Source organism: Panonychus citri, unplaced genomic scaffold, assembly GCF_014898815.1.
Source record: "Panonychus citri isolate SS breed McGregor unplaced genomic scaffold, ASM1489881v1 Contig00108, whole genome shotgun sequence".
Taxonomy (NCBI): Eukaryota; Metazoa; Arthropoda; class Arachnida; order Trombidiformes; family Tetranychidae; genus Panonychus; species Panonychus citri.
Genome location: NW_026515513.1, coordinates 798956 through 824069, shown reverse-complemented (window position 1 = coordinate 824069; position 25114 = coordinate 798956). Strand labels below are relative to the sequence as shown.

The following is a 25114-nucleotide window of genomic DNA, read 5'->3' as shown; positions in this document are numbered from 1 at the left end:
GTTTGAAAAAAGGTCAACTTAATTTATACAATAACATTATAGCGAAAAATAGGTGAAATGATCATTAAAATAATCATTAAACTATCATAAGTAAATGCAGGATTCAGGGCATTGAGGGGATATCGTTTAGGGAAAAAGAAGAGAAAATTAAACCGTGCAAAAAGAGAAAAAGGGGGGAAAGAAATTTGGAAAGAAAGAGAAAGAGTAGAAAAAGAAAGGGTAAAAGGGGGGAATAGACGAAGAGAAATTGTGCCAGAGTGGTATGCTTTGCCCCTACTGAGAGACAATGTGTGATTTGATTTGCTCACCACGACCTTAAAATGACCTTCGAACGTTCCATTCGTTAAATGACCTCAATGGCCATGTAAATCGTAGGGTCGAGCGCTTCAATTATGTTCAGTTCACACACTTACTTTATTGTTGGTTACGCCGCTGTCGGTCTAAATGGTATTGTTTTTACTGTTGATATCGGACATAAACAATGCCTACGGTGTCATTTTCTTACAGCGGACGAATCGCAAAAAACATCGGTAAAAATAGCTGAATAGCCCTGTACATGTAACCTCTGCTTCTATTTTGCCTATGAACCTTACGCCCACCATCGATCATCTTGTAAGTTCATCGTATGCCATGAATGTTATCAACAATGGATTTCGCCAACTACCACTGTTAATTGCCCGTTAGCTTGTGGTTCCCGCAATACAATTAACGAAATGATACAGCTAATAGAACCATCAACCGAGATCAATGGTCGTTTAAGGAGAGCAGTCGAAAGAGAGTTGGACCCGTTGGTTCGATAGTCCGTTTTGACCATACTGTGATATGGGAACATCGGAGACTAAGGCAATATCAATTAACTCGGCTATTCTTTACTACAGCCCCCTACTCAGATTGTCTTGAAATTTTTTCTGGAGGTAGGCCTTATGTAGGTCTATATACATGTTGAGGGTTTTTTAGCGAAAACTTCTGTGGGCGGAGTTATTAGCATTTAAAAACATAAAATCCTTAAGAGGTCTATGGGCAGTTTAAACTTCTCGGAAATTGATTTTTTATGGAAGTGGGAGGTACCTAGCTTATGAAATTTTTTTGACATATAGAATGGACTGTGCGGATGTTATATATGAACTTTCAGGCATATCCCGTTTTTCCAACGGCATTTATAATGGGTTGAAAATAGCAAAAATTTAGTTTTACACATATGCACAGATTGGATGCACACATTTGGTTCAAAATTGATCAGAATTTATTTCAAGGTCAGAAAATGGGTCAGGGTCATTTTGGTCAACATTATTCAAAGTTAAATTTTTCGTTGAAAATAGATTGCCAGAGCCCTGTTAGCTTTATCCAGCCAGAACCACGAGGAGGTAGGGTTGGACTCTGCTGACCAATAAGCTGACGGCTGATGGCCGCGTGCAGCGCCGCCCCCTCGAAGTGGGTGGGGCAGGGCAAAAAAATTTTCCGCCCCCTCAGCCTGCAGAGGTGTTTATCTATGACTCTCATACATAATGTACAACTTTGTAATGACTACTACATTTGAAATTTGCACTCAAGTTATTAGTTCCTCAACATATTGAACCAGATGGCAGCACATATACATGAGGGAGCACCTTGAGTGAGTCTTTTCTAATAGTACTTAAGTCAGTGCATTTACCATTATTTCTCATTCAATCAAGTCTTCTTGTTTGTGTTGTTTCTCTCAATCTCTCATTCTCTTATTCTCTCAATCTCTCAATCTCTCATTCTCTCATTCTCTCATTCTCTCATTCTCTCATCATGTCTGCGTGGAGCAGGACCTGGCTCGAGCAGCAAGTGCTGCGTTCTAAGGAGGAGGCGATTGAATGGGCTCAATCTACGGGACTCCTCCTTAGTTCCGTTCAATGTGGCCAACACCGTGAACCGATTCAACCCTAATAGGGGGAAGTTTGGGTCATTTCGGTGCCCCAAACATGCCCAGCACCGCAATTAATTTGGGCGAGCTTGGACCCAGAAGTTGATAAACAGTGGCTGTTTATAATAACGTTCGGGGAATGTTGAGAAATTATCAGCTTTCAGCATCATTGCTGATCAAGGTACAAATTACCTTGATCAGCAACCGTCTCAAGTACCTTGTTTTTTTCTCTGATCCATGTTGCCGATAAAATGATAAAAAATGAATAAAAATTCATTCTGAAAAATAGATAGTGTTAGTAAGTCTAATAGACAATGTTAAGAAGTTACCTTAATTGCTAAATTTGTTTTCTCCAAAAAGAAAATCAAATCCGTAATAAATTGGAATTAATTTTAATTTTTTCAAGATTTAAGTTAATCTAGTTAAGTGAAGTTAATTTACTAACGTTACGACCATCATCCGGTGTTAAATAAATCAATTAATGTTGACCTGAGGCCAACCCAACGTGAAAGATTAAATTGAATCGATTGTGACCATCAAATGACCTTGATATTTTAATATGACAATTGAGTATGGCCGAAACTACCATTACTCGAGTCTGCGGTCTGAACACTCAAAAACAAAAAGTAATTCAAGAAAAACTTGCTGAAATGCCCTGTATAACTTTGAAAAAAAGCAATTAATTGCGGAGAATTGTGATTAAGTTGTTGAGAAAAAAACTTATTTTGAAAATACTGAAAAGTGAATTTCAATTTAATATTTGTTGGTTATATAAGCTTAATTCGCGCTTATTTAAGCTTAATTATTAACAATTTAATCGTTTATTATATTAATTTAAACGTTTTTAACTTTTCGATTTTCTCCCATTCACTTAACATGGGAACTCATTAGTTTGTCGCCATCTTTTCGCGCCCATTAGCTTTTCACTTGTTGTAATGTAATCATCTTGTAGAGCTCATTAATTGCAATCGATTCGTATATTAAGATAATTGATTGATCATTTGGTTCTCGAGCAATTAACCAAAAACCTTAAATTTTCATTAATAATTTAGCTTCAAGTAAACTTTTCGCACACACGATAATTTTGATGAAATCATTACAATTAAGACATGAATAGGGTATCGTTAGAAAGACAATTAAACATAGAATCGACCAACATACTAATCATTAATATGAGTTGATTAGTCTCTGAGATATGAGCCTTAACATTTGGTCGATTCCCAACAATTAAGTTAATCATTTTTTCTTAATTACTTTCATCTCTTTCTTTCTAACCTAATTATTATTTTATATTATTATTATTATAATTACCAATAATTATTGAGATGATCAACCAACTAATGACCATCCCTGCCCATTAGCTGACCGACAAAGGGTAAACTAAGTTTTACCATTTTACTTATTCTTTTCTTTTGTGCCCCAAACTGTCACTCACGTTACTCTCTCTCATCTTATCTTCTCTCTCTTCATCTCCTCTCATCTCTCTCACGTACACACACACAAACAACACTTTCAACCGCCAAAAATAACCAAACCCAAATATTGACCAATTGGGTCATTTGATTCAAATCTTTGTAACGACCAATCCACAGTATTTAAACCAAACCCAAACCAATAAACTTTGTCTTTAGTTGATGACAATTGAAGAGATAACATCTCTTAGTGTATTTTTCATTTTCTTTGTTTAAATCTGAGTGTTTCCTTCTTATAACAAGAAGAAGAGTTAATTTGATTAACAGTTTTAATTAGATTTAATTGTGTTTTTCCAACTAAAACCAACAGGTTATGGGCTCAGTCACCTTCCTGTTTCTCTATTGATATTCAGAACAACAAATTTGATTTGATTAAATTTTCTGTGTCTTCTTTTTTTTCTCTTTCTCTCAAATAAAAATTAACAACAATTTGTTGTGTTTGTGTTGATTGTTTTTTCTTTGTGTTTGTGGTGATTTTTTGTGTCTCTTTCAATCAACCAACAACTGAATTAACATATTAATATTATTAAAAATAAAAATTTCCATTTTTCTTGATCAACAAGTTGTAACAATTGAACATCAATAAGCATCATGATTGATTCTTCTGAACTACTTTCAATTAAACTTTCTAATGATAATTACCTTCACTGGAAGGCATATATACAAGCCGTTCTTCAGGCTAAAAATGTATGGAACATTGTTAATGGAGCTGATGTTCGTCCAGTTGCCTTCACCGCCGAAGAAGCTTCAACTGAAAGAGCAACTGAAGTCGCTAAAAGAAACAAGGCAATAGCTGATTGGAATACAAGTGATGCTTTAGCGAGAATGCTCATCATCAACTCGATTGATAAAGAACATGTGAATCTCATCATTAATTGTGCCTCATCTTCTGAGATGTATAATAACATCGTCAATCATCGTGAACAACGGACAACAACACAAGGAATGGAGGATAAGACGTAAGTTGACCGATCTCAGATTTACTTCGGCACATTCAGTTAGTGGTTATTTTGCTGAACTCGAATCAACAGTTAAACAGATGAAAGATTTAGGAATTAATGTTGATGATAACTCGCTCATGGTTAAAGTTTTAGATGATCTTCCCAATTGTTTCCAATCATTCAGACAAGCTATTGAAATAGCGATTACTGCAGGTCAAAAAATTACTTTAGGTAATTTGAAAACTCAATTAATGATCAATGAGAAAAGAAATCAAAATGAAAATGAACCAAAACATGGTGAAGCTCTTGTGAGTAAAAATATGAATAGAAAGTTTCATGGTAAGAGATGTTACATTTGTGGTGGTAAAAATCATCTAGCCAATAGATGTCGACGAAATAGAAACAGAAATAATTTCAACCAGAATAATAATACTAATGATAATAGTAGCAATAGTAACAACGGTAACAACATGAACAGTTCAGTTAATAATAATAATAATAATCAAAAACAAAATCACCACAAGAAACATTTCAACAAGTTCAATAGCAACAACAATTACAACAACAATCAAAGTAATAATAATTGTAACAATCAAGGTAAATCTAACAGATCTTATTATGCTAATAATGTTAATGAAAAAGTTGATGAAGATTCAAATGAAAAGAGTGATAATTTTTCTTTAACAATTAAGGAAGAAAAAGTTAATTGTGATCAGTGGCTTCTCGATACCGGGTCTTCTTATCACCTTACCGGTAATATTAATTGCTTAACTAATTTTAGTTATTTAGATGAACCAATTCAATTGACAAGCGAAAGGTGATGTGTTAGTTGATTGTTATAATGGATTACAATGGATTCCATGTAAATTAGAAAACGTTTTGTTTGTTCCTAAACTTGGGAACTTCAATTTGTTTTCATGGGGACAAACTGTAACTAAAGGTTTCGGTTTGAAATCAACCCCAAAATCAACAGTAATTTTCGATATTAAAACTGATAAGATCGTAATTGTTGCTCAGAAATTTGGTAATACTTTTAAATTGATGATTAAATTAAGAGAAATTGATGAAAATGTTGTTAATGTTGCCAAAGTTGATACTTTGAGTTCTTGGCATAAGAAGTTAGCTCATGTTAATGTTTATAAGATAATCCAAATGTCGAAAGATGGAATCTTACCGAAGATTAAGTTGGATTATGAGCCAAGTGAGTTTACCTGTGAAGGTTGTATTAAGGGTAAGATGATTAAGAAATCATTTAAATCGGTAACACCGAGAGAGGTTGAAGTTGGTCAAGCTTTACATTGTGATTTACAGGGACCAATGAGTGAACCATCACTGAATGGAAGTAAATTAGCATTAGTTATTAAAGATGAACGAAGTTCATTTAGAGGTGTTTATTTTCAACGATTTAAATCTGATTCATTTGAAAACTTCACAGAAAATGACTGGAAACAAGGTGAAGATTATCAGAACTGATAATGGTAAAGAGTTTATCGATTCTAGAGTAAAAATTTTATTTAACAATAATAATATTACACATGAGCTGAGTGCACCTTATACACCAGAACAAAATGGTCGTATTGAGAGAGAGAATCGAACTATCACCGAATTAGCTAGATCAATGTTGTTAGCTAATAACTTACCTAAATTCCTTTGGGCAGAAGCAATGGCTACTGCTGTATATGTGCTGAATATGATTCCGAGTAAAGGTCAACGCAAATTGACTCCCCTTGAAATGTTCACAAAAGAAAAAGCAAAATTTACTCACCTTCGACCCTTTGGTAGTATCTGTTGGATCAAAATTCCCGATAGTTTCCGGAAGAAGTGGGATCCGAAAGCCAAAAAGTGTATCTTCGTTGGTTACACTAAAACGAGTAACAATTTCCGTGTCTATGACCCTGTAACAAACAAAGTTAATGTTACAGCTAATATTAAATTCATAGATGATGATTATGATGCTGAGAAAATGATAGATGAAATTGTTGATGATGAACCAATTGATCTGGAAGAAAAGTGTTCAATTGATGAAAATGAAAAAGAAATTGATTTTGATGATAATTGTAGTGAAACAACTGAAATTTATGAACATCCACCTGATGATGTTGACTTAAATGATTGGATAAAAAATGTTGTATTTCAATCAATAGTTACTAATTGTGAACCTGTTAATTATGAAGAAGCAATTAATTCACCTGATAATGTTGATTGGATAAATGCGATGAAAGATGAAATGTCTTCAATTAAAAGCAACGATACTTATGAGTTAATGGATTTACCTGAAGGGAAAAGATCAATATCATGTCGTTGGGTTTATCGTATTAAAAGAAATTTGGACGGTACAGTTGACCATTACAAGGCTCGACTTGTAGCCAAAGGTTTTTCGCAAAAGGCGGGAATCGATTACTTCGAAACTTTTAGTCCCGTTGCTCGTTATGATACGATTCGAGCTATTCTAGCAATTGCTACTGCTTATAAAATGGAGCTACTGCAGTTCGATATTAAAACAGCTTTTCTTTATGGTGAATTAAATGAAGAAATTTACATGGCTCAACCACCCGGATTCGAAGATGGAACCAATCGAGTTTTAAAATTGAAAAAAGGTCTTTACGGCTTAAAACAAGCACCTCGTCAGTGGAACGAGAAGGTAAACAATTTCTTCAAAACCTTAAATTTTCACCAATGTGATGCTGATAAATGTTGCTTTGTTAATTTTAATGATGGAATAACAATTTGTGTTGTATATGTTGACGATGGTTTGATTGCGAGTAATAATCAACAACAATTAACAAGGTTAATTAATAAACTAAAAGAAACTTTTGAAGTTAAAGTTCATCCCCCTAAAGTTTTCGTTGGGATGGAAATACATCAGAGTGATGATAAATCAACAATTAAGATTAAACAATCAAGTTACATTAATGATCTTTTAAAAGATTCAAAATGGATCAGTGTAAACCGTTATCAACACCAGGTGATACTAATCATAAACTATCATCATCAAATCAACCACCTGATACTAATTTTCCATATCAAGAAGCTGTTGGTGCTCTCTTGTACTTGTCGATCATCAGTCGACCAGATATTACATTCATGGTAAATAAATCGAGCCAATTTAATTGCTGCTACGACGAAAGTCACTGGAAAGCAATCAAACGAATTTTTCGTTATTTAAAAGGAACAATTAATTGTGGGATAACCTATTCAGCCACGACTTCAAATTTACAGTTAATTGGCTACTGTGATGCTGATTATGCCGCCGATATTGATACCAGGAAGTCGACCTCTGGTTTTTGTGTTACTCTTGGCAACTCACCAATTTCATGGGCTTCGAGGTTACAACGAAGTGTCGCTCAGTCGACAACCGAAGCTGAATATGTTGCTATCGCTGATTGTCTTAAAGACGTTATTTGGTATCGTCAATTAATGAAAGAGTTAAAAGTTCCAATTGATTCTCCAGTAAAGATAATGAGTGACAACCAAGGAGCAATCAAATTAACAAAAAATTCAGTTTTTCATAAGAGGACCAAACACATCGATGTCCGTTACCACTTCATCAGAGATCATCAGGAAAGAGGAGAGATAAAAGTTCAGTTCATCCCCACCGATAAACAACCTGCTGATATGCTAACAAAGTGTTTGTGTTCACCTTCATTAAGAAAGTGTTGTGACTTTTTAAATATTAATTGAGTTACGTTTGGTGCAAGGGGAAGTGTTGGTTATATAAGCTTAATTCGCGCTTATTTAAGCTTAATTATTAACAATTTAATCGTTTATTATATTAATTTAAACGTTTTTAACTTTTCGATTTTCTCCCATTCACTTAACATGGGAACTCATTAGTTTGTCGCCATCTTTTCGCGCCCATTAGCTTTTCACTTGTTGTAATGTAATCATCTTGTAGAGCTCATTAATTGCAATCGATTCGTATATTAAGATAATTGATTGATCATTTGGTTCTCGAGCAATTAACCAAAAACCTTAAATTTTCATTAATAATTTAGCTTCAAGTAAACTTTTCGCACACACGATAATTTTGATGAAATCATTACAATTAAGACATGAATAGGGTATCGTTAGAAAGACAATTAAACATAGAATCGACCAACATACTAATCATTAATATGAGTTGATTAGTCTCTGAGATATGAGCCTTAACATTTGGTCGATTCCCAACAATTAAGTTAATCATTTTTTCTTAATTACTTTCATCTCTTTCTTTCTAACCTAATTATTATTTTATATTATTATTATTATTATAATTACCAATAATTATTGAGATGATCAACCAACTAATGACCATCCCTGCCCATTAGCTGACCGACAAAGGGTAAACTAAGTTTTACCATTTTACTTATTCTTTTCTTTTGTGCCCCAAACTGTCACTCACGTTACTCTCTCTCATCTTATCTTCTTTCTCTTCATCTCCTCTCATCTCTCTCACGTACACACACACAAACAACACTTTCAACCGCCAAAAATAACCAAACCCAAATATTGACCAATTGGGTCATTTGATTCAAATCTTTGTAACGACCAATCCACAGTATTTAAACCGAACCCAAACTAATAAACCTTGTCTTTAGTTGATGACAATTGAAGAGATAACATCTCTTAGTGTATTTTTCATTTTCTTTGTTTAGATCTGAGTGTTTCCTTCTTATAACAAGAAGAAGAGTTAATTTGATTAACAGTTTTAATTAGATTTAATTGTGTTTTTCCAACTAAAACCAACAATATTAATATAATAATCCAGGAACTAAATGATTTCAATGATCTTGGATCAAGGCCCTCGGTCTTTCAATCGAGCATTTCATTCAAGTTTTGAGTTTCTAGGGATCATGGTTGCCGAGTGATAGTTGAATAGCCCTGTATTTTTCTAATTGTTCTGTAATCAGAATTATTCCTCAGACAAAGCTCGAAGTGTCTCCTTTATTTATTTGTCTTCTTTGTCTTCCTTCACACATCAACATGGTAACTGTTGTTTGACTGTAAAGACGAAAATACTGAGGGAAGGAAAAATTACCAGTACAAAATTCAGATTTGAACGCAAAGAAATTTGAATAATCGACATTGACTTTCAGTTTCTTTTTGTTGAAAACCCGTTCTCGAGATTCTCAATTACCTTGACCTCTCAAAAACACAACTGAGAATTGCTCATATTCATTAACTCGTATATTTAATATCTCGAGTCTCATAGTAATTGAGACAGTATAATTTATCCGTCGTTTTTTATCCTTAATCTAAGTGTTTATCTTATGCATCATTGTCATTCAGAAAGGTTCGAAAAGGCTAAGAATTGAGTAATAATCATTCATCTTTCATTCCAAGATGCATGTTTAAATAAGTTTTATTTTCTTTTCTGAATAGCAATAACGAGACTAGAATGACTAACAAACATTTTTGAGTCAATGGTGATAATTTAATAAAGAATCAACAACATGATACTATTAATAATAGTTGTTGACAATAATTATCAATTCGATATGTTTTCAAGTGTAAAAACTGTTTGGTTTCGTCTTAATTGATCATCCGATCACTTGAAATTTCCAATACTTGATGTGTTACCATCGATGATTAGTTAATCAAGGTTAATTAATCAAGGTAATTTACCTTTATGATTGACGAGACAAACAAAACTCTCTCGTTATAATATCGCAATAAGAGTTTACTAAACGCAAAACTCACTGATTGACTGATAAAGTAAACCCTTTATATTTACCTGTTAATATTACCAAAAGCTACTTAATTATCAATCAATTTACTAGTAACAATTAACTTATACTCTTTGTTGAAACTTTATTCATTTAGAATGAAAAATATTATCATTATCGCTTTGTGTCTTATTGGTGCAGCCAATTGTTTTGTGCCCGGTGGTTTCTTCCCCGTGTCTATAGATGATCCTCAGGTAGTTAATTTAACCTCCAAGGCTGTTGAATATCACAATCAAATTTCCAACAGCGCTAATTATAAGAAATTAGTTAGAATTCAAAATGCTCAAGCTCAAGTTGTCGCTGGATCTAATTATGAGATCACTTTTATCGTTGGTTTCACCGATTGTGCCAAGTCCAATATTACCGGAAAAACTTGTAATTTATCAGCAAACGTAAGTTAATTATCTACCTAATTAAACAAAATGTTCATCACAAAATTTATTTTATTTGACTCAATTTAATTGTTAACAGACAATTCCAGAGGAATGTACTTACAGAATCTTAGTACCACTAAATAACCAAGTTGAAATCACCCGAGGCGATTGTAAACTAACACAAGCACCAACCATTGCACCCGTTTGATATTCTCGATGATAAACAGTTAATCAAATTACATGTAATTGATATTCTGATACTTTAAGTGTAATCAGAGTAAATTTTCAATAATAAAGTTAAACTTTGCTCGTTGAAATTACTTTGTTTTCATTTTCTATTATATAACTACAAACGTCCATATCATGATATCGGTGAAAATTGAATTCTGAGCCAATTCAGATTGGATGAATTGTGAAAACTTTTCAACAATTAAAGGAAAATGAAGCGTCACAATCAAAATTTAAATTAGAAACAATTTCTACTCGGTTGCCTTGGTAACTAGATTTTTCTGTTTGAATTTAGTAAACAAACTTTGTTTAACAAAGTTAACTGTTAATGTTTCCATCTAATCATCATCATGACAGAAACAATTAAATTAGATGTTAACAGGGCTTTAATTGACCCAAAATTTGAGACTTACTATTTAGCTAATCAAGAGGTTAATCAACAATCTATTGATTTGCCAAATTCTGCCAGTGAATTTACTTTACCCGATAAACAACTTTACAGTTTCCTCCATTTTTCCGCTTTTTCAAATGATTTCAATTGTTTGTTCACTGATCCTTTTAATGGTCTACAATCAGAGTGTTATTATGTTGACAATCAACTTAATGTCTTAAGTGTTGAAATTGATCAATCGAGTAATTTGATTAATCCACCGGTTTGTGTATTCAAAGTACCAACCAACAATTACCAAGCCAATGAATGTATGGTAACATTATCATTCCCATCTGAAGAGTTTGTTTTGATTCTGGTTTCTACATGGTAAGTTAATTAAGATGGTTTAGTTTATTGATTGGTATTTTAATTGTGCTTCTCATTTAAGCTCAACTGTTGGTCAAGCTGATGGACATTTATCCTTGTTGATTGTTTCCACTGGCCACCGACAAATACAGGCTCACAATTGGACTGTTGTTAAAACAATCAATTTGTCCCATGAAGCTTCATTTGGATTATGCTGGAAGAATGGAGATCAATTAGCCAAACAATTAACTTGTCCTGCTAAATTAATTGACAGTAATTTCCATTCAAGAGATGATTCAGATAAATTGAAAGTGATTATCCTTACAGTTGAAAAAAATGATCAAGAAAAATTTGAATGTCGATTGAATTGTTTACATTTAGCTAATCAAAAGATGGACACAAATGGATCATCAAACTGGACAATTGAGAGATTTCAACAATTAACTGGACCATCTTACCCATCATATATCGGTGTTGATACTGATAAAAATGGAGTATTGTTCATGACAATTGTATCTCCAAATCCATTCCGATTAACATTTGACTCTCTTGATAAACCAGCAGCAAATTGTGATGGTCAAGATGAGATGGACAAAGACGATGAGAGAGAAAATATTTATTTCTATTTTCAGGATGAAAAAGAGTTAACAGTTAATTTCAAATTTCCTCTGGATATTCAAGTGAAACACATAGAAGTTACTTTGGGAATCGATGAGATTGAAATTCGAGTAAAAGGAGAAACAGTCTTTAAGGAAACTCTTTGGGCACAAATCGACAAAGAATTAAGTTGCTGGAAATATGAAAGATTGAGGAAAGATGACATTCCCATTATCGAAATATATCTAATCAAAAAGAATAAGAATCAAATTTGGGATCAGCTGTTTAAAGGAAAAGAACAAGGATCTCATTTACCAATTGAAAGTGAACAATTAAGAACGTTAGAAGGGTTGAATTCATTGATTGTTCGCTACTCTGAGATAAATGAATCAAGTGATATTCCTTCAATGTTTGGTAATGAACAATGTGATGAAGTTGCTGAAGATTTAACTCTTTACCGTATTAATTGTCATCGACATATTATCACTCATCAATCTTATCTTACTGGACATCAATGGTTATTTAGTCGTAAACTGGACAATCGTTTATTACCCTGTTTCTCACTGAGACATGATGTTGATGCTTGTATTTGGCAGCCAAAGGTTAAAGGATCTCGATTTCATATTGAACATATCGCTACATTTTCAGCCTTGGGTTATGTTCAAGCTTCCAAGGAATCGAAAAGATTTTTTAACTGTTCACTTGATTTTGATTATTCTTTCATTGTTGATTCAACTAATCATGTCTATATTTACAAACAACCGGCTCCTTCCGATGGAGTTGTTAACCGAAAGAAAGGTGTCAGGCCTAAAATCGCCAAACAAAAGGTCATTAATCTTGGACGCGAGTTAATTCAAGTTCTAGGCTCAGTTGCATTCAAAGATCTTCTATTGATTATTAGTCCCAAAAAGTTAATTTCAATCAAAATCGATTTCTGATTTTACAATTGTAATAAAGTTTTTCCTTCACACTTCAATGTACAGGGCGATTACGTTATATTAACAATATTTGTTTCATAAAAGGCTTGCGAACTGAGAGTCATTGACAAGAATAGTTTATATTGTTGGACTTGTCATATTATGGGAATTGTGTACAATTGATAAAAAGAACACAAAGTAAACATGATGATGATTCGATGTACTTGTATTCTCTTCAATCGTTCGAGAGATGCAATTGTAAGAGTAACAAACCAATGAAAGCAATTAGAATTCCTGTTAATCCAAGACTTTTAGATAATCTAGAAGAATAATTATATTTACTGAATATTGAACAACATGACACCAAACGAGATGAATATACCTGATAATAGAAAAAGGAATGAAATTGAGTGATAACTCAATTTCAATTGACTAAAGTTTGGACTTGGTTTTCATGATTCAAACATGTTAAAGGTGCTCGATGAAGATCAAAGCATTTCAATCGTACTTGATAGACGATCCGATTGTACATAAGACCTCCTTCAAATGCACGATAGCTCCGTTGAAATATAATTCGACTAAAACTTTTACGCCTCTGCTTATTGATCAAGAAAATGTATCTTGATTTGAACAAAGGTACTTGAGATATATCATATGGCTCAGCTAGTTCATATTTGCTCCCGTGTTTGCAACCATAATTTTTAACTATTTTTAAAATCGGATGCAAGTTTAATTCCACTAACCTTTTCCGGAAAATACTATTATTAATGTATCGATACAAGTCAGATATGCTTTTACCTTCCCATTTGAAAACAGATAATTTTTCTGAGATCGTCCGAGAGATTTGATGCTGGTCGTTTTGAATTTCATTCCTGCATTGAGATATTTCTTGGACAAAAGGATTATAATCATATTTTATAATATCTTCGAGTGTCTCTAATTGTAAATAATCAACATAATTTACTAGATCAGTTTTTAATGAACAAGAAAAAAATATTCCAATAGTTAAAAGAATTGTAAATAGAATAAGCGAAAAGGATTGAGATAAATTGAGAGATGAAATCGTTGAGTTTAAATTTTGACAGGAAATTAGCTCGAAATGTGACCATAAAATGTCTCTAATATGTATTGATGGAGATGATCGCTTGGTCTTAAAATAAAGGATACTTATTAGGATACTCATCAGAAAGAATATCGTTAACCAGAACCAAGGACCAAATACAGATACAAAGTCAAAAAATGTCGAGTGAATAGTGTTAAATTTTAGCTCCTTTTTATGTCCTAAATAACATCCAGCTTCATCTGCGATTGATGCAGATGTCAAATTAGTACCAATACTGTCTAAATCACTAAGAGATGTTGCGAGTATATAATCGACATCACCAATTTGAAGGTAATGTAAAGATTTCGTACATGAACCATTGGCGAAACATTTACCTCCAATTGGATCTTGGATTGGTACAAATGTCATATTTAGTCCATTGAAAGTCGATGATAATATCTCTAGAAGATAAGGAGCCGCAGAACCGTTAATAGTGTTTGAATTGGATAATGTCCAAAATTTCGCATTATTGTAAACACCAATTCTAAGTGGAACCATTAGAAAATGATTTTAATTAAACTCATACAACCTAACTTGTTAAAATTTAATGACACTTATTATATCTCGTTTTCTAAATTTATTGAATGAAAAATTGATACAATACTGATTGATTCATCTAATTTTTTTAATACTAGTTAATTACAAAATTTCTAATTAGCAAGTTTCTTTCGCACTATAACAAACTTTTAGCTAAATAAAAGTTTATGAGTTCATTTATCAAGATCAATATTATATTACTTTGATAGTTGCTACTTTTGGATTAGTGAATCACTAATAGTGATACAATGTAAGTTATCAAAACCGATAGCGAACTGAATAATATATGGAGAATATCAATCAAATTTTGGACATTTGATGACAAATGATACTATCAATTTATCAATTTAAGTACAAAACTATTAGTTAATTAGTCTAAATAAATTTAATGAATACAATCCACTTGAATACTTGAATTATATATTCCAAAATTTAATATATAAAATATTTCTTAATGACTTAAGAGATGGACCCACGAATAAAAATGTAATTCGGAAGACAAAATTTATTAATAATAAATACGAACTTCCAACTAAACTATTAATGTTACATTGATGAATCAATAGCTTTGATTATCGACAATTTGATATTAACTTGATTTAGAATGAAACTTTAAAATTACTGATGTGAATAGTTTCGGGTTTTCAAGTTTTGAGTTACTATCCAGTTCTAATATTAATTCAGAATCGATTACAATTATGAACGTTACGATAAGAGTCGGTTCTTGGGATTATATTCCTTATTGGTATCTAACAAAATCTAATACAATTGAAGGTATTTTTGCTCCTTACGTTTTAGAAATGTTAGTATCTATTTTCAATAGGATTCATTTAACATTTATACCTATCGATAGTCGAATCGGATCTAAATGTTCAGACAACGGAATATGTACCCACGCGATACACAATCTTCAAGTTGGTGATGTCGATTTTATCTTACCAACACCTTTGAGTGCTTTGGACAGTATTGGTACTAACCTGACCACCGCTGCTGTTGAAATTGAAGATGGTTGTTATTTGGGTTACAAAAAGAAATTGAAAGTCAATGTCGACTATTCAACTTTCTTTGGATTCATATTTGAATTTGGTCCATGGTTCTGGTTATCATTATTGTCCCTCTTCAGTATTTTCCCATTTATTTTTGTCTTGATCATTAAACACAAAACACCATCAACCAATATTATTGATGTTATCTGGACGCAGATCGAATGTATTTTGCTTCAGAATTTCAATCCGCTGATTTTCACTCCAGGGTTATTCCAAGTTTCGATTCTTTTCATGTTCTCATTATTATTATTTGGTACATTACTATCATCATCATTGAAAACTGGATTAGTAGCCCAAATAGATTATCTGAAATTAGAGACATTTGACGACATTATCAAGTACGATTATAAACCTTTTGTTCAAGAAACTTCTCAATGTTTATCCGATACACAAAACGATCCTCATCCAAGTGCAAGGAAATTTCATCTAAATTAACCATTCTGGATTCACTTGAGAAAACATTTTCTGTTTCACAGCTCGACCAAGCGGTCGAAATAAACTACCGACCAGCTTTAGAAGCAGTTAAAATGACGGGTTGTTTGGATTGATCTTTTGACACACATTCTATATCATACCATATATCTGATAGCCCAATATACAAATCAAAATCGATTTTTCTAATAAATAAGCAAAATCAGCCGACAATAAACAAGATTATAACTGATCGAAGCTATCAAAGTTTCGAAGCTGGACTTATATTTAATCCAATTATGTACAAAATCAGACTGGGATGCTTGAAAATCGACAAGCTACCATTCTCATGTATGAATAGAGAATTCGAAATCGACCCTTCGTTCGAGCCAATAACTTTCCATTATCTTGTTACTCCTTCAATTTTTCTATTATCTGGATTATCTATTGCATCTTTGGTTCTGATTTTCAGCTTAATATTTTCGAATGATTAACTTTTCACGATGCTTTGGGTGCAATGATGATTATCATGAGATAATGTCACTTCATCTCTAATGTAATCAGTTAATTCACTAGAGTTTTCACTTTTCAATTCTTCAGTGGGAATTTTGGTCGAATGAGAAAGTGGACCTTTCTTTTTCATATTGTTCATCTTTTATACTGTTGATTGGAAAAATGAAATTTCTATCATCATTTTCTCTTGTATGCTCCGTAGCGCTCGTTGGTACAGAATCTTTAAGTTGGTCAAGAGTTTGTGTTTGTAGGCTTGAGATTAAAAACTCGAGATCAACTTTGGTTCTGAAGAAAACAAAAGAAAAGAAAAATAAATTAATGGTTACAATTAAACACCGAGAGCTATTCAAACTTACTTGCAAATAAGAATCCAAGACTTTTCATCATCCGGCTCTTCGCGGTAAAGTCTTAAACAAAATTCAGAATCAAGTTGAAACCAATATTGGTTACCATGAATATCCCTTCCTATGGGAGCCAAACGGAGAGATTGAGCTTCCATAGCATGGACATTAGAATATTCTGAGATAAATTTAACTAATTCTCTTTCCCATTTGTCCCGTTGAATTTATTATGTCTTTTTCTGAAAAGTTTAATGTGTAACTCGAACATTTCTTCTGGAGCTGTAAAGAGATGAAAATAACTCGACCTGTTAATCTATGAATTTTATTTGTAATCTGGAAGAATTATTAACTTATACAAAATTAAACAGCCAAGTATTGGGCATGTGAAAGGTTTGATTACCCGGGTAACAGAAAGTCACATTAAACGCCGTTTGAATATTAACGTATTAAGACACATTTCTGAATGCTTGATACATAATATGAAACGGGATTTGAATTGAGTTTAATGCTTTGAAAATTTTTCAATCTTTCATGTATTTTTCCTCACAATTCTGTAGAAATTCATATATGAAAAAGAATAGAAATGTACAATTTTCAAGCTTACACATACGCGTTGAAGGTAAAATAGTTCAAGGAAAACTTGGAATTCATGAATGAGAAGTAGCTTTTAATTATGCTCAAAATTGAAATCGATTTCTGACACCCAAAAATTATTCGGCTGATCAGTGACTGGAATTAAAATGATTTTACAATTAATTTGGCAAACATGTATTACATTGGTAATTTCTTGAGAAGAAACAAGAGGGTACATGTCTGACAATGTAGGGATAATTGAAGTTAATAGAGCGGACGATGGATTTTCAGATGTTGTTAAACTCGGTCGCTTATGTTTTTTGTATGTTTTCACAATAGCAAAGCAGTCACTGAGGTTAATTGAATCATTATCAGAAATGATAAATTTTTCGATTGTTCCAAACTGTTTTTGATCATGTTCATCCGTGAAAGATACAATAAAACTAGCTGATTTTCTTTTTTTCTTGTAATCTCGAGCATGATAAACACAATTTTTATACCTTAATCTACTCGTGGTATAATAGATATTACTTTGTGTAGGTGAAATATCTCTCGAATTCAGCAGTCTTATCCTCATTTGATCATTTTCTGTATATTGAGTCAATTCATCTATCAAACATGAATAACCTGTGATTCTTCTATGAAGACTTTCTGGAATTTTGCTACTGTTAAATTCCATGTATGAATCAAAATGTTCTCTTTGCTTCTGATCTATATATGCATTTACTATTTGTTGACCGAATCCTCTAGTCCCATTTATTGGTTTTTTCAATTCATATATGAATCCTTCAAATGGAAACGCAGAAAAATTTGTGATTGGCCCTAATTCTGCAGCCATGGATGATAAATGTTGCAAGAAATGAAGATTGGGATTCATAGATGAAAGTGAAAAGACTTCTTGGTGTGTCAAAATGTAAGCATTGAGAAGTGTGTGAGAAAGCCTGATATCATGCAGATTGACTCTTTCTTTGCAAAGTGTTTTTACTCCAACTGAAAGAGTCAATAAGAGAATTAAATATTCGGACGATAATTCATGTTTGAACAATGGTGGTAAGAGAAAAAGCCATATTTTGAACACACTTGCTTTAAACAGCTTCAATTCATACAAGGTATCAGGTTTTCGCTTAAAATCATGCGGGAAATTTATACTTTTGAGTTTTCTCGAAGTGTTTTCAATTACTTTTTTGTCGCAGAACGGCTTGGTTGATAGAAGTTGCTTAAAAACTCCTAGTAAAACACAGTGCATCCAATCGATGGGTACCTGGGATGGCAAGTCAATTACTCGCGTAAGGATTGTAGGGCCTTTGATTCCTTTAACTGGACGATTATGTCTAACCGCTTTTCTTGCATTAGTCATGTATGAATCATGAGTTCTCATAATGAATTCAGACGGATCTTTATATGGATAAACATGTTTACGTGATCTATCATTGATTATGACAGTCTTTCCAGGCTCAAAGCAATATGGACAGCCAAAAAAGCCATTGAATTGTTTTATATTTAGCGATTTGGCTTTCGCTACACTATCCATTACTATCAGGCCCACTTTTACTGCATATGTGTACTCTAATTGCTCGTACATGAAATGATTAACTCTGTCTAATAAACCTTGCAATTCATGCATGAAACCGTGTTGCCAAAGTTGTTCATGTGAAATTTTAGCTTCGCCACACCAGAAAGCAGAAAGACCAATGTTTCTTGAGTTACATCTATGTTTCATTGGAAGTTCAGCCAATTGAAAAGACAAAGGTGTGATGAACGTCTTAGTTGATTTAGTTAATCGTGCATCATCATTGTTGATGATAAGTGTTACTTTAAAATCAACATCTTCCTCAAAGTCAGACCATAGCTTTCGATAGAAATCAGATTGGGTAAATGGTTGTTTCATACATGAAACACTCTGTAGAATTTCATAATTTCTTCTGAGAAGGAGCTCTAAAGTTTTTTTCATATTGAAAACGAATAAATCACCATGTGTTTCCATACATGAATCTTCATCATTTTCTATGAAGTCATTTTCCTTTGAGCAAAATTTCTTACACAAGTAATCCATTGGCTCCACATCTATAACTTTGCGTAACTTTTTGAATGTTTTCGGTAATTCTTTTTCCATTTGTGATTTCTCAACGAAGCGTATTAGTTGATAAATAGTTTCACGTTTTTTAGCTGATAATCCTGAAGTCATTAATATTTTCATAATTGTCACATAAACGACTTTATCTTTCAATTCGTTGACAGGTGTCTCATTTAATTCAACTTCATCATCAAATAATGAATTACATTCATGATCATGGTCTGAACTTGCACAATTAAATGATAAATCTTCCTGGTAGTCATTTTCTTGCACTGAGTTTTCACTGTCAGAAGATGATTCATGCATGGAATCTCGAAAAAACTTTAAAAATTTGTATCTCTTATCATAACTGGACATTTTGATAAGAGTTTGATAAACACTGAGATAAAATTATCTTAAACGGATCTTGAATTTAATTTCCAGTTGAGATAATTTAACATAAACATTAAAATAAATTGATTTTTGAGTGAAAAATTGACTTGATTGTGTTGAATTTAATCTAATAATGCAAAGACGGAAACGGAAACAGCCCTCTTTAATAGGTGAGATAAGTTTTATAATGTTAATTACATGAATGTAACCGTTGTCTTTTTATTTTCATACAAGATTCTGACACTGAAAGTTCTCAGTCATCTAATGTATCGATTCCACGACAAAGTGAGTATCATTGTTTTTATCACCAATATTTGTTTTTTATAATGTTCTTATATATATTAAGGAAAGCGCCTTATTGATGACATCCGTGAACTTCGTAGTCAAGGAATAACCCAACAACAAACCCAGAGTGACCCAAATTTCATGAATGAAATTTTACGTTTCATGACTGAGATTTCAAAAAAAATAAGAAAACACCAAAACACTCGAGTTTGTTAATGAAAAGCTTGATAGAGTTATGAATGATGGATCTGTGAATTTTCAATCAAGTACAACTAACATTCATGATAGTCGCCAGGGGAAAAAAGAAATGGAAAAACTCATAGAAGAAAAGATCATGAAACGGAGATCTGATCGACAAGTAAGTAGATACAATTTCATCCATGGAAAATAAAGTTTTCTTTCTTTCATAAGTGGGTCAGAAGTACCAGAACATTCACAGTGAATGGTGTTGATGATGAAAAAATGACCAAAATCAGACAGTTTCTATGCGATTTGCCACACAATGCAACAGGACCTCCAAGGAAAATTGCCGAATTACTTTGGGACGAGGAATATCGTTCTAAACATTTACTCGGTCCAGTGTTAAGATCATCACACACGCATGAAAGAAATCAATATATTCCAAATGAAGAGGAAACTAAGCTAAGAGGTAAATGTTTAACTAAATCAACGCTAGTTCATGACTGAAACTAATAATAATTGCATGATTCATAGATATTCTGAAGAAAATTACAAATAAATATAACGAAAACGCGATCTGGAGAGTGTTGGTACGTGATGTTGTTAACCAATTGACGAGAAACGAAAGATACAAAAAGTCACTAAGACAAAAACCACAAACGATTCCGATGTCAACGATGATTTTTTGAATGAAAATCAGTAATAAATTGAAAACTCATGGATGAAAATATGAACTGGTTAATTTCATCCATGTATTGGCGTTAATATCGGAATAACCTTACTTTCTTTATTATCATACATGAATGAATTATTCATGTATGTTTATCAGTCATGCGCAGATCAATATCACTACTAAGCATGCGCAAAAAACATGTGTTCCTTTCTTGAAATCAATCAAAAGAAATCGGAAGTCGCCATTTTCATATTGATTTATTTTGTTTAATTATAAATTCATTTATTAAATTTGTTAATTAGTTTTGTCAACAATAAAATTGTGATAGTATTTTTGTTAATTTGTGACAATCTTGTTCAAAACATTCGTGAATATCAGTTTAAAATGGCAAAAGTTAAAAATGCAAAAGTATCTCATGCAAAGAAGCGGAAGTTGGAAACAGAGCAATTATCATCAGGTAAATTTTATTCATTTGTTGCCTGAATTTTACTTTTTTTTATTAATCATGATTCTTTTATTAGATTCAGAGAGTTCTCCGTCTACTTATTCAATTGCGTCCTCATCTTCAGATTATGATTCAGGTATGTTTTCAAAATTTATGGTCAATTCGTAATTCTTTTTTTTCTCATTCATTTTTCATAGATGAAAGTGTTTCGAAAAGCAAAAGTAGGAAAAAAGATACCAATTCAGATGACCAGATACTCAAAGAACTATCACAAAACAGAAAAATCATGTATAAAATATTGAAATCAGTTGAAAAAATCGAGAAAAAGTTAGGAAAAAACGTAAAAGAAGAAAAAATGCCAAAAGATTCAAAGAAAATCGCAGAAGATGAAATTGTAGAGGCAATCAAAAAGAAACGTGAAAATGATGGGGTAAGTAGTTTTCACGCATGAAAGTCAGGCAACAAACTAATAATATTGTTTTTCCATGCATGAACAGTGGAGAAAAACTGTCAGAAATTTCAAAGTAAATGACCTGACCAAGGAAAGATTGTCAAAGTTGAAAGATATTTATTTTGGTTCCATTGTAAAGCCACGTAAACTTGCAACTGAAATCGGCCGATTGTTATGGAGTAGAAACTTTATTTCTCGCTATTTAGTTGGCCCGAAAACAACAAACAGGAAAAAAGATAGATGTAATGAGTTACCACAATATGAAGAACAGCGGCTCAGAGGTAAATTTCGCTATCATTCGATTTGCATACATGATTCTCACTTGTTTTTCTTTTTCAGACTGTTTGAAAGTGTTTACAAGAAAGTTTCTTGACGGAAACAATTGGAAATGGTTCGTACAAGACGCTATCAACCAGGCTACCAGAGATATCAGATCACCATGGGATTTAGATCTTCCCATAAATGAAACAAACTTCGTCATGGATGAAAATGAAGATAAAAGTGAAAGTGAGGTGCAAAACCAAGTATCTACAAGTGAAGAGCGGTCCAGGGAAAAAGAAAGAAAAGAAAAAGAAGAGGAAGAAAATATGCGAAAACTGCAAAAAGAGCATAAAAAGAGGCAAAAGGATGAAGAGGAAAAGAAACTACAAGAAGAGAAAAGATGTGAAAAAGAAAAACAAGATGAACAAGAAAAACAAAGACAAACTGAAAGTGGCACTATCATGGATGAAAATCAGCGGAAAGCTTTTGAAAGAGCTGAACATACAAGAAAACAGAAAGAACTTTTAGAAGAAGAGTTGAGACTTAAAGCTCAGCGCGAGCTCTTAGCTCAAAAGCAGCGTGAACTTGGAATACCAATGACGATAAATTTGGATCAAACTCAAGTAAAATACGTTAGCAAGTATCATTCATCCATGAAAGATCAAAGTTTATCAGATCTGCCATTGTCAGCCGCAACTATATGCATAAACAACATGCCAGATCCAGAATCAGATGATGATTTCACTGCTATCAAAAGAACCATCACCTGAATAATACAAGCGCCATATATGATAATAACTGTTCATTCTGAATCCAGAGTACAAAATGTTAACACCTAATCCCTCAAATTTAAAATTCTCTCATGAAATCTAATCCTAAAACATTTCCATACATGATCTCTATCCAAAAATTTATCTGCAAAGTTCAAAATGTTAATTTTCAAATATTTCATATCCAATTCTTACATGAAATCCAATCAACAAATATTTTTCATACATGAAATTCATCATTCATATCAAAAATTATCAAATATCCAATTTTTTTATTCATTTACAACTTCAAAACTAATTATTATTATATCAAACATTAACTAAACGTATCCTCTTCATCTACGATATGTGCAAAAATACCGCAATAAGAGTATAAATGTTAAGTTTCATTTATGTTACAAGTCTAAAATTTTCTTTATTTTCAAATTAAAAAAGTTTAAGCAATACCAACCATGATTCTCTTGTTTTGACCATTTATTTTAAATATTCTTGCAATGAAATCATGCTTATTTTGATGAAATATGATTAATTCGACTCAAATTCAGAAAATTGAAATTAATTTTCATGCATGAATTAAAGTTTTTAAATGCTCCGACTCACTTTTTCCGTACATATTCACACTTATTTTATTTATCTGGTCATTACTGAAAACACGAAATCTGAAGAAATCTACGCGTGAAACATCAAATATTGACATATTCAACTAAATTTTGATGCTATTTACCAATATTTTATGCTATTAATTACATTCAAAACATGAATAATTATGGCGTTTGCATTAAAGCATTTAACTTGCGTTTAATGGGCTTTTTTTATTCCCGGGTATACATGTAGATTTGTTTTCTTGTCAATTGATGGCACAATTAATTGAATCGTAAAGTTGATTTTTCCGTTAATGTGATCGAAGTCCATCATCCAGTGGTAAATGTTTAGATGGTAATAGAATGTGTCTAATACTTATGTCCGATCTATTTAGACCAAGAAATATTTTCCAATTTTCTCTGGGACCTTTGTCGTAGGGATTGATAAACTTTGTATTCTGTTTTTCTTGTTTCTGATTTTACAATTGTAATAAAGTTTTTCCTTCACACTTCAATGTACAGGGCGATTACGTTATATTAACAATATTTGTTTCATAAAAGGCTTGAGAACTGAGAGTCATTGACAAGAATAGTTTATATTGTTGAACTTGTCATATTATGGGAATTATGTACAATTGATAAAATAAAAACAAAGTAAACATGATGATGCTTTGATGCACTTGTATTCTCTTCAATCGTTCGAGAGATGAAATTGTGAGAGTAACGAACCAATGAAAGAAATTAGAATTCCTGTTAATCCATGACTTTTAGACAATCTAGAAGAATGATTATATTTACTGAATATCGAACAACATGACACCAAACGAGATGAATATACCTGATAATAGAAAAAGGAATGAAATTGAATGATAACTCAATTCTATCGGCGTGACTAAAGTTTGGACTTGGTTTTCATGATTCAAACATGTTAAAGGTGCTCGATGAAGATCAAAGCATTTCAATCGAACTTGATAGACGATCCGATTGTACATAAGACCTCCTTCAAATGCACGATAGCTCCGTTGAAATATAATTCGACTAAAACTTGCACGCCTCCGCTTATTGATCAGGAAAATATAAATGGATTTGAACATTGAAACATCGGATACATCATACGGCTCTTTTTGTTGATCTTTACTTGCAAATTTGCAAATGTAGCTTTTAGATAATTCTAAAATCGGTCTGAAGTTTATCTCTACAAACTTTTTCTGAGAGATATATTTATACATATCATTATCTCGGTCCCATTTGAAAACAGACAATTTTTCTGAGATCGTGCGAGATATCTGGTGTGGGTCATTCCGAATTTCCATCATGCATTGAGATATTTCCTGGACAAAAGGATTATAATCATATTTTATAATATCTTCAAGTGTCTCCAATTGTAAATAATCAACATAATTTACTAGATCAGTTTTTAATGAACAAGAAAAAAATATTCCAATAATTAAAAGAATTGTAAATAGAATAAGCGAAAGGGATTGAGATAAATTGAGAGATGAAATCGTTGAGTTTAAATTTTGACAGGAAATTAGCTCAAAATGTGACCATAAAATTTCACTAATATGTATTGATGGGGATGATCGCTTGGTCTTAAAATAAAGGATACTTATTAGGATACTCATCAGAAAGAATATCGTT

The 25114-nt window shown here is 32.4% G+C and overlaps 4 protein-coding genes across 5 annotated transcripts; 3 read left to right on the top strand and 1 right to left on the bottom strand.

Annotated features, from left to right (window-relative positions):
- Window positions 1-9999: 9999 nt before the first annotated feature.
- LOC128389398 (cystatin-like) lies at window positions 10000-10697 on the top strand. The gene is made up of 2 exons (XM_053348973.1): window positions 10000-10398; window positions 10478-10697. The coding sequence occupies exons 1-2, from the start codon at window positions 10105-10107 to the stop codon at window positions 10586-10588; spliced, it is 405 nt and encodes a 134-aa protein (XP_053204948.1). The 5' UTR covers window positions 10000-10104; the 3' UTR covers window positions 10589-10697.
- Window positions 10698-10836: 139 nt separating this feature from the next.
- LOC128389397 (nudC domain-containing protein 1-like) lies at window positions 10837-13066 on the top strand. The gene is made up of 2 exons (XM_053348972.1): window positions 10837-11365; window positions 11427-13066. Exons 1-2 carry the CDS (start codon window positions 10959-10961, stop codon window positions 12877-12879), a joined length of 1860 nt encoding a protein of 619 aa, XP_053204947.1. The 5' UTR covers window positions 10837-10958; the 3' UTR covers window positions 12880-13066.
- Window positions 13067-17216: 4150 nt separating this feature from the next.
- On the bottom strand, window positions 17217-20098 carry LOC128389358 (uncharacterized). The gene has a single exon (XM_053348920.1). It carries the CDS (start codon window positions 19810-19812, stop codon window positions 17476-17478), a length of 2337 nt encoding a protein of 778 aa, XP_053204895.1. The 5' UTR covers window positions 19813-20098; the 3' UTR covers window positions 17217-17475.
- A 329-nt stretch (window positions 20099-20427) lies between these two features.
- Window positions 20428-23180, top strand: LOC128389355 (DNA ligase 1-like). 2 transcript variants are annotated; one of them, XM_053348916.1, is made up of 6 exons: window positions 20428-20761; window positions 20827-21422; window positions 21487-21546; window positions 21608-21840; window positions 21908-22142; window positions 22201-23180. In XM_053348916.1, exons 2-6 carry the CDS (start codon window positions 21350-21352, stop codon window positions 22890-22892), a joined length of 1293 nt encoding a protein of 430 aa, XP_053204891.1. In that variant the 5' UTR covers window positions 20428-20761; window positions 20827-21349; the 3' UTR covers window positions 22893-23180. The 2 variants fall into 2 exon arrangements, with proteins under 2 accessions (XP_053204891.1, XP_053204890.1); XM_053348915.1 differs by having other exon boundaries at window positions 20827-21546.
- Window positions 23181-25114: the final 1934 nt, after the last annotated feature.

Excerpts from the sequence above, each read along its gene's own strand:
- LOC128389397 (XM_053348972.1), top strand. The coding sequence starts at position 10,959 with ATGACAGAAACAATTAAATTAGATGTTAACAGGGCTTTAATTGACCCA. Across the intron at positions 11,366-11,426 it reads TTGATTCTGGTTTCTACATG|CTCAACTGTTGGTCAAGCTG; the intron begins GTAAGTTAATTA and ends TTCTCATTTAAG.
- LOC128389358 (XM_053348920.1), bottom strand. The coding sequence starts at position 19,812 with ATGTCCAGTTATGATAAGAGATACAAATTTTTAAAGTTTTTTCGAGAT.
- LOC128389355 (XM_053348915.1), top strand. The coding sequence starts at position 21,366 with ATGCAAAAGTATCTCATGCAAAGAAGCGGAAGTTGGAAACAGAGCAAT. Across the intron at positions 21,547-21,607 it reads ATCTTCAGATTATGATTCAG|ATGAAAGTGTTTCGAAAAGC; the intron begins GTATGTTTTCAA and ends CATTTTTCATAG. Across the intron at positions 22,143-22,200 it reads TGAAGAACAGCGGCTCAGAG|ACTGTTTGAAAGTGTTTACA; the intron begins GTAAATTTCGCT and ends TTTCTTTTTCAG.
- LOC128389398 (XM_053348973.1), top strand. The coding sequence starts at position 10,105 with ATGAAAAATATTATCATTATCGCTTTGTGTCTTATTGGTGCAGCCAAT. Across the intron at positions 10,399-10,477 it reads CTTGTAATTTATCAGCAAAC|ACAATTCCAGAGGAATGTAC; the intron begins GTAAGTTAATTA and ends AATTGTTAACAG.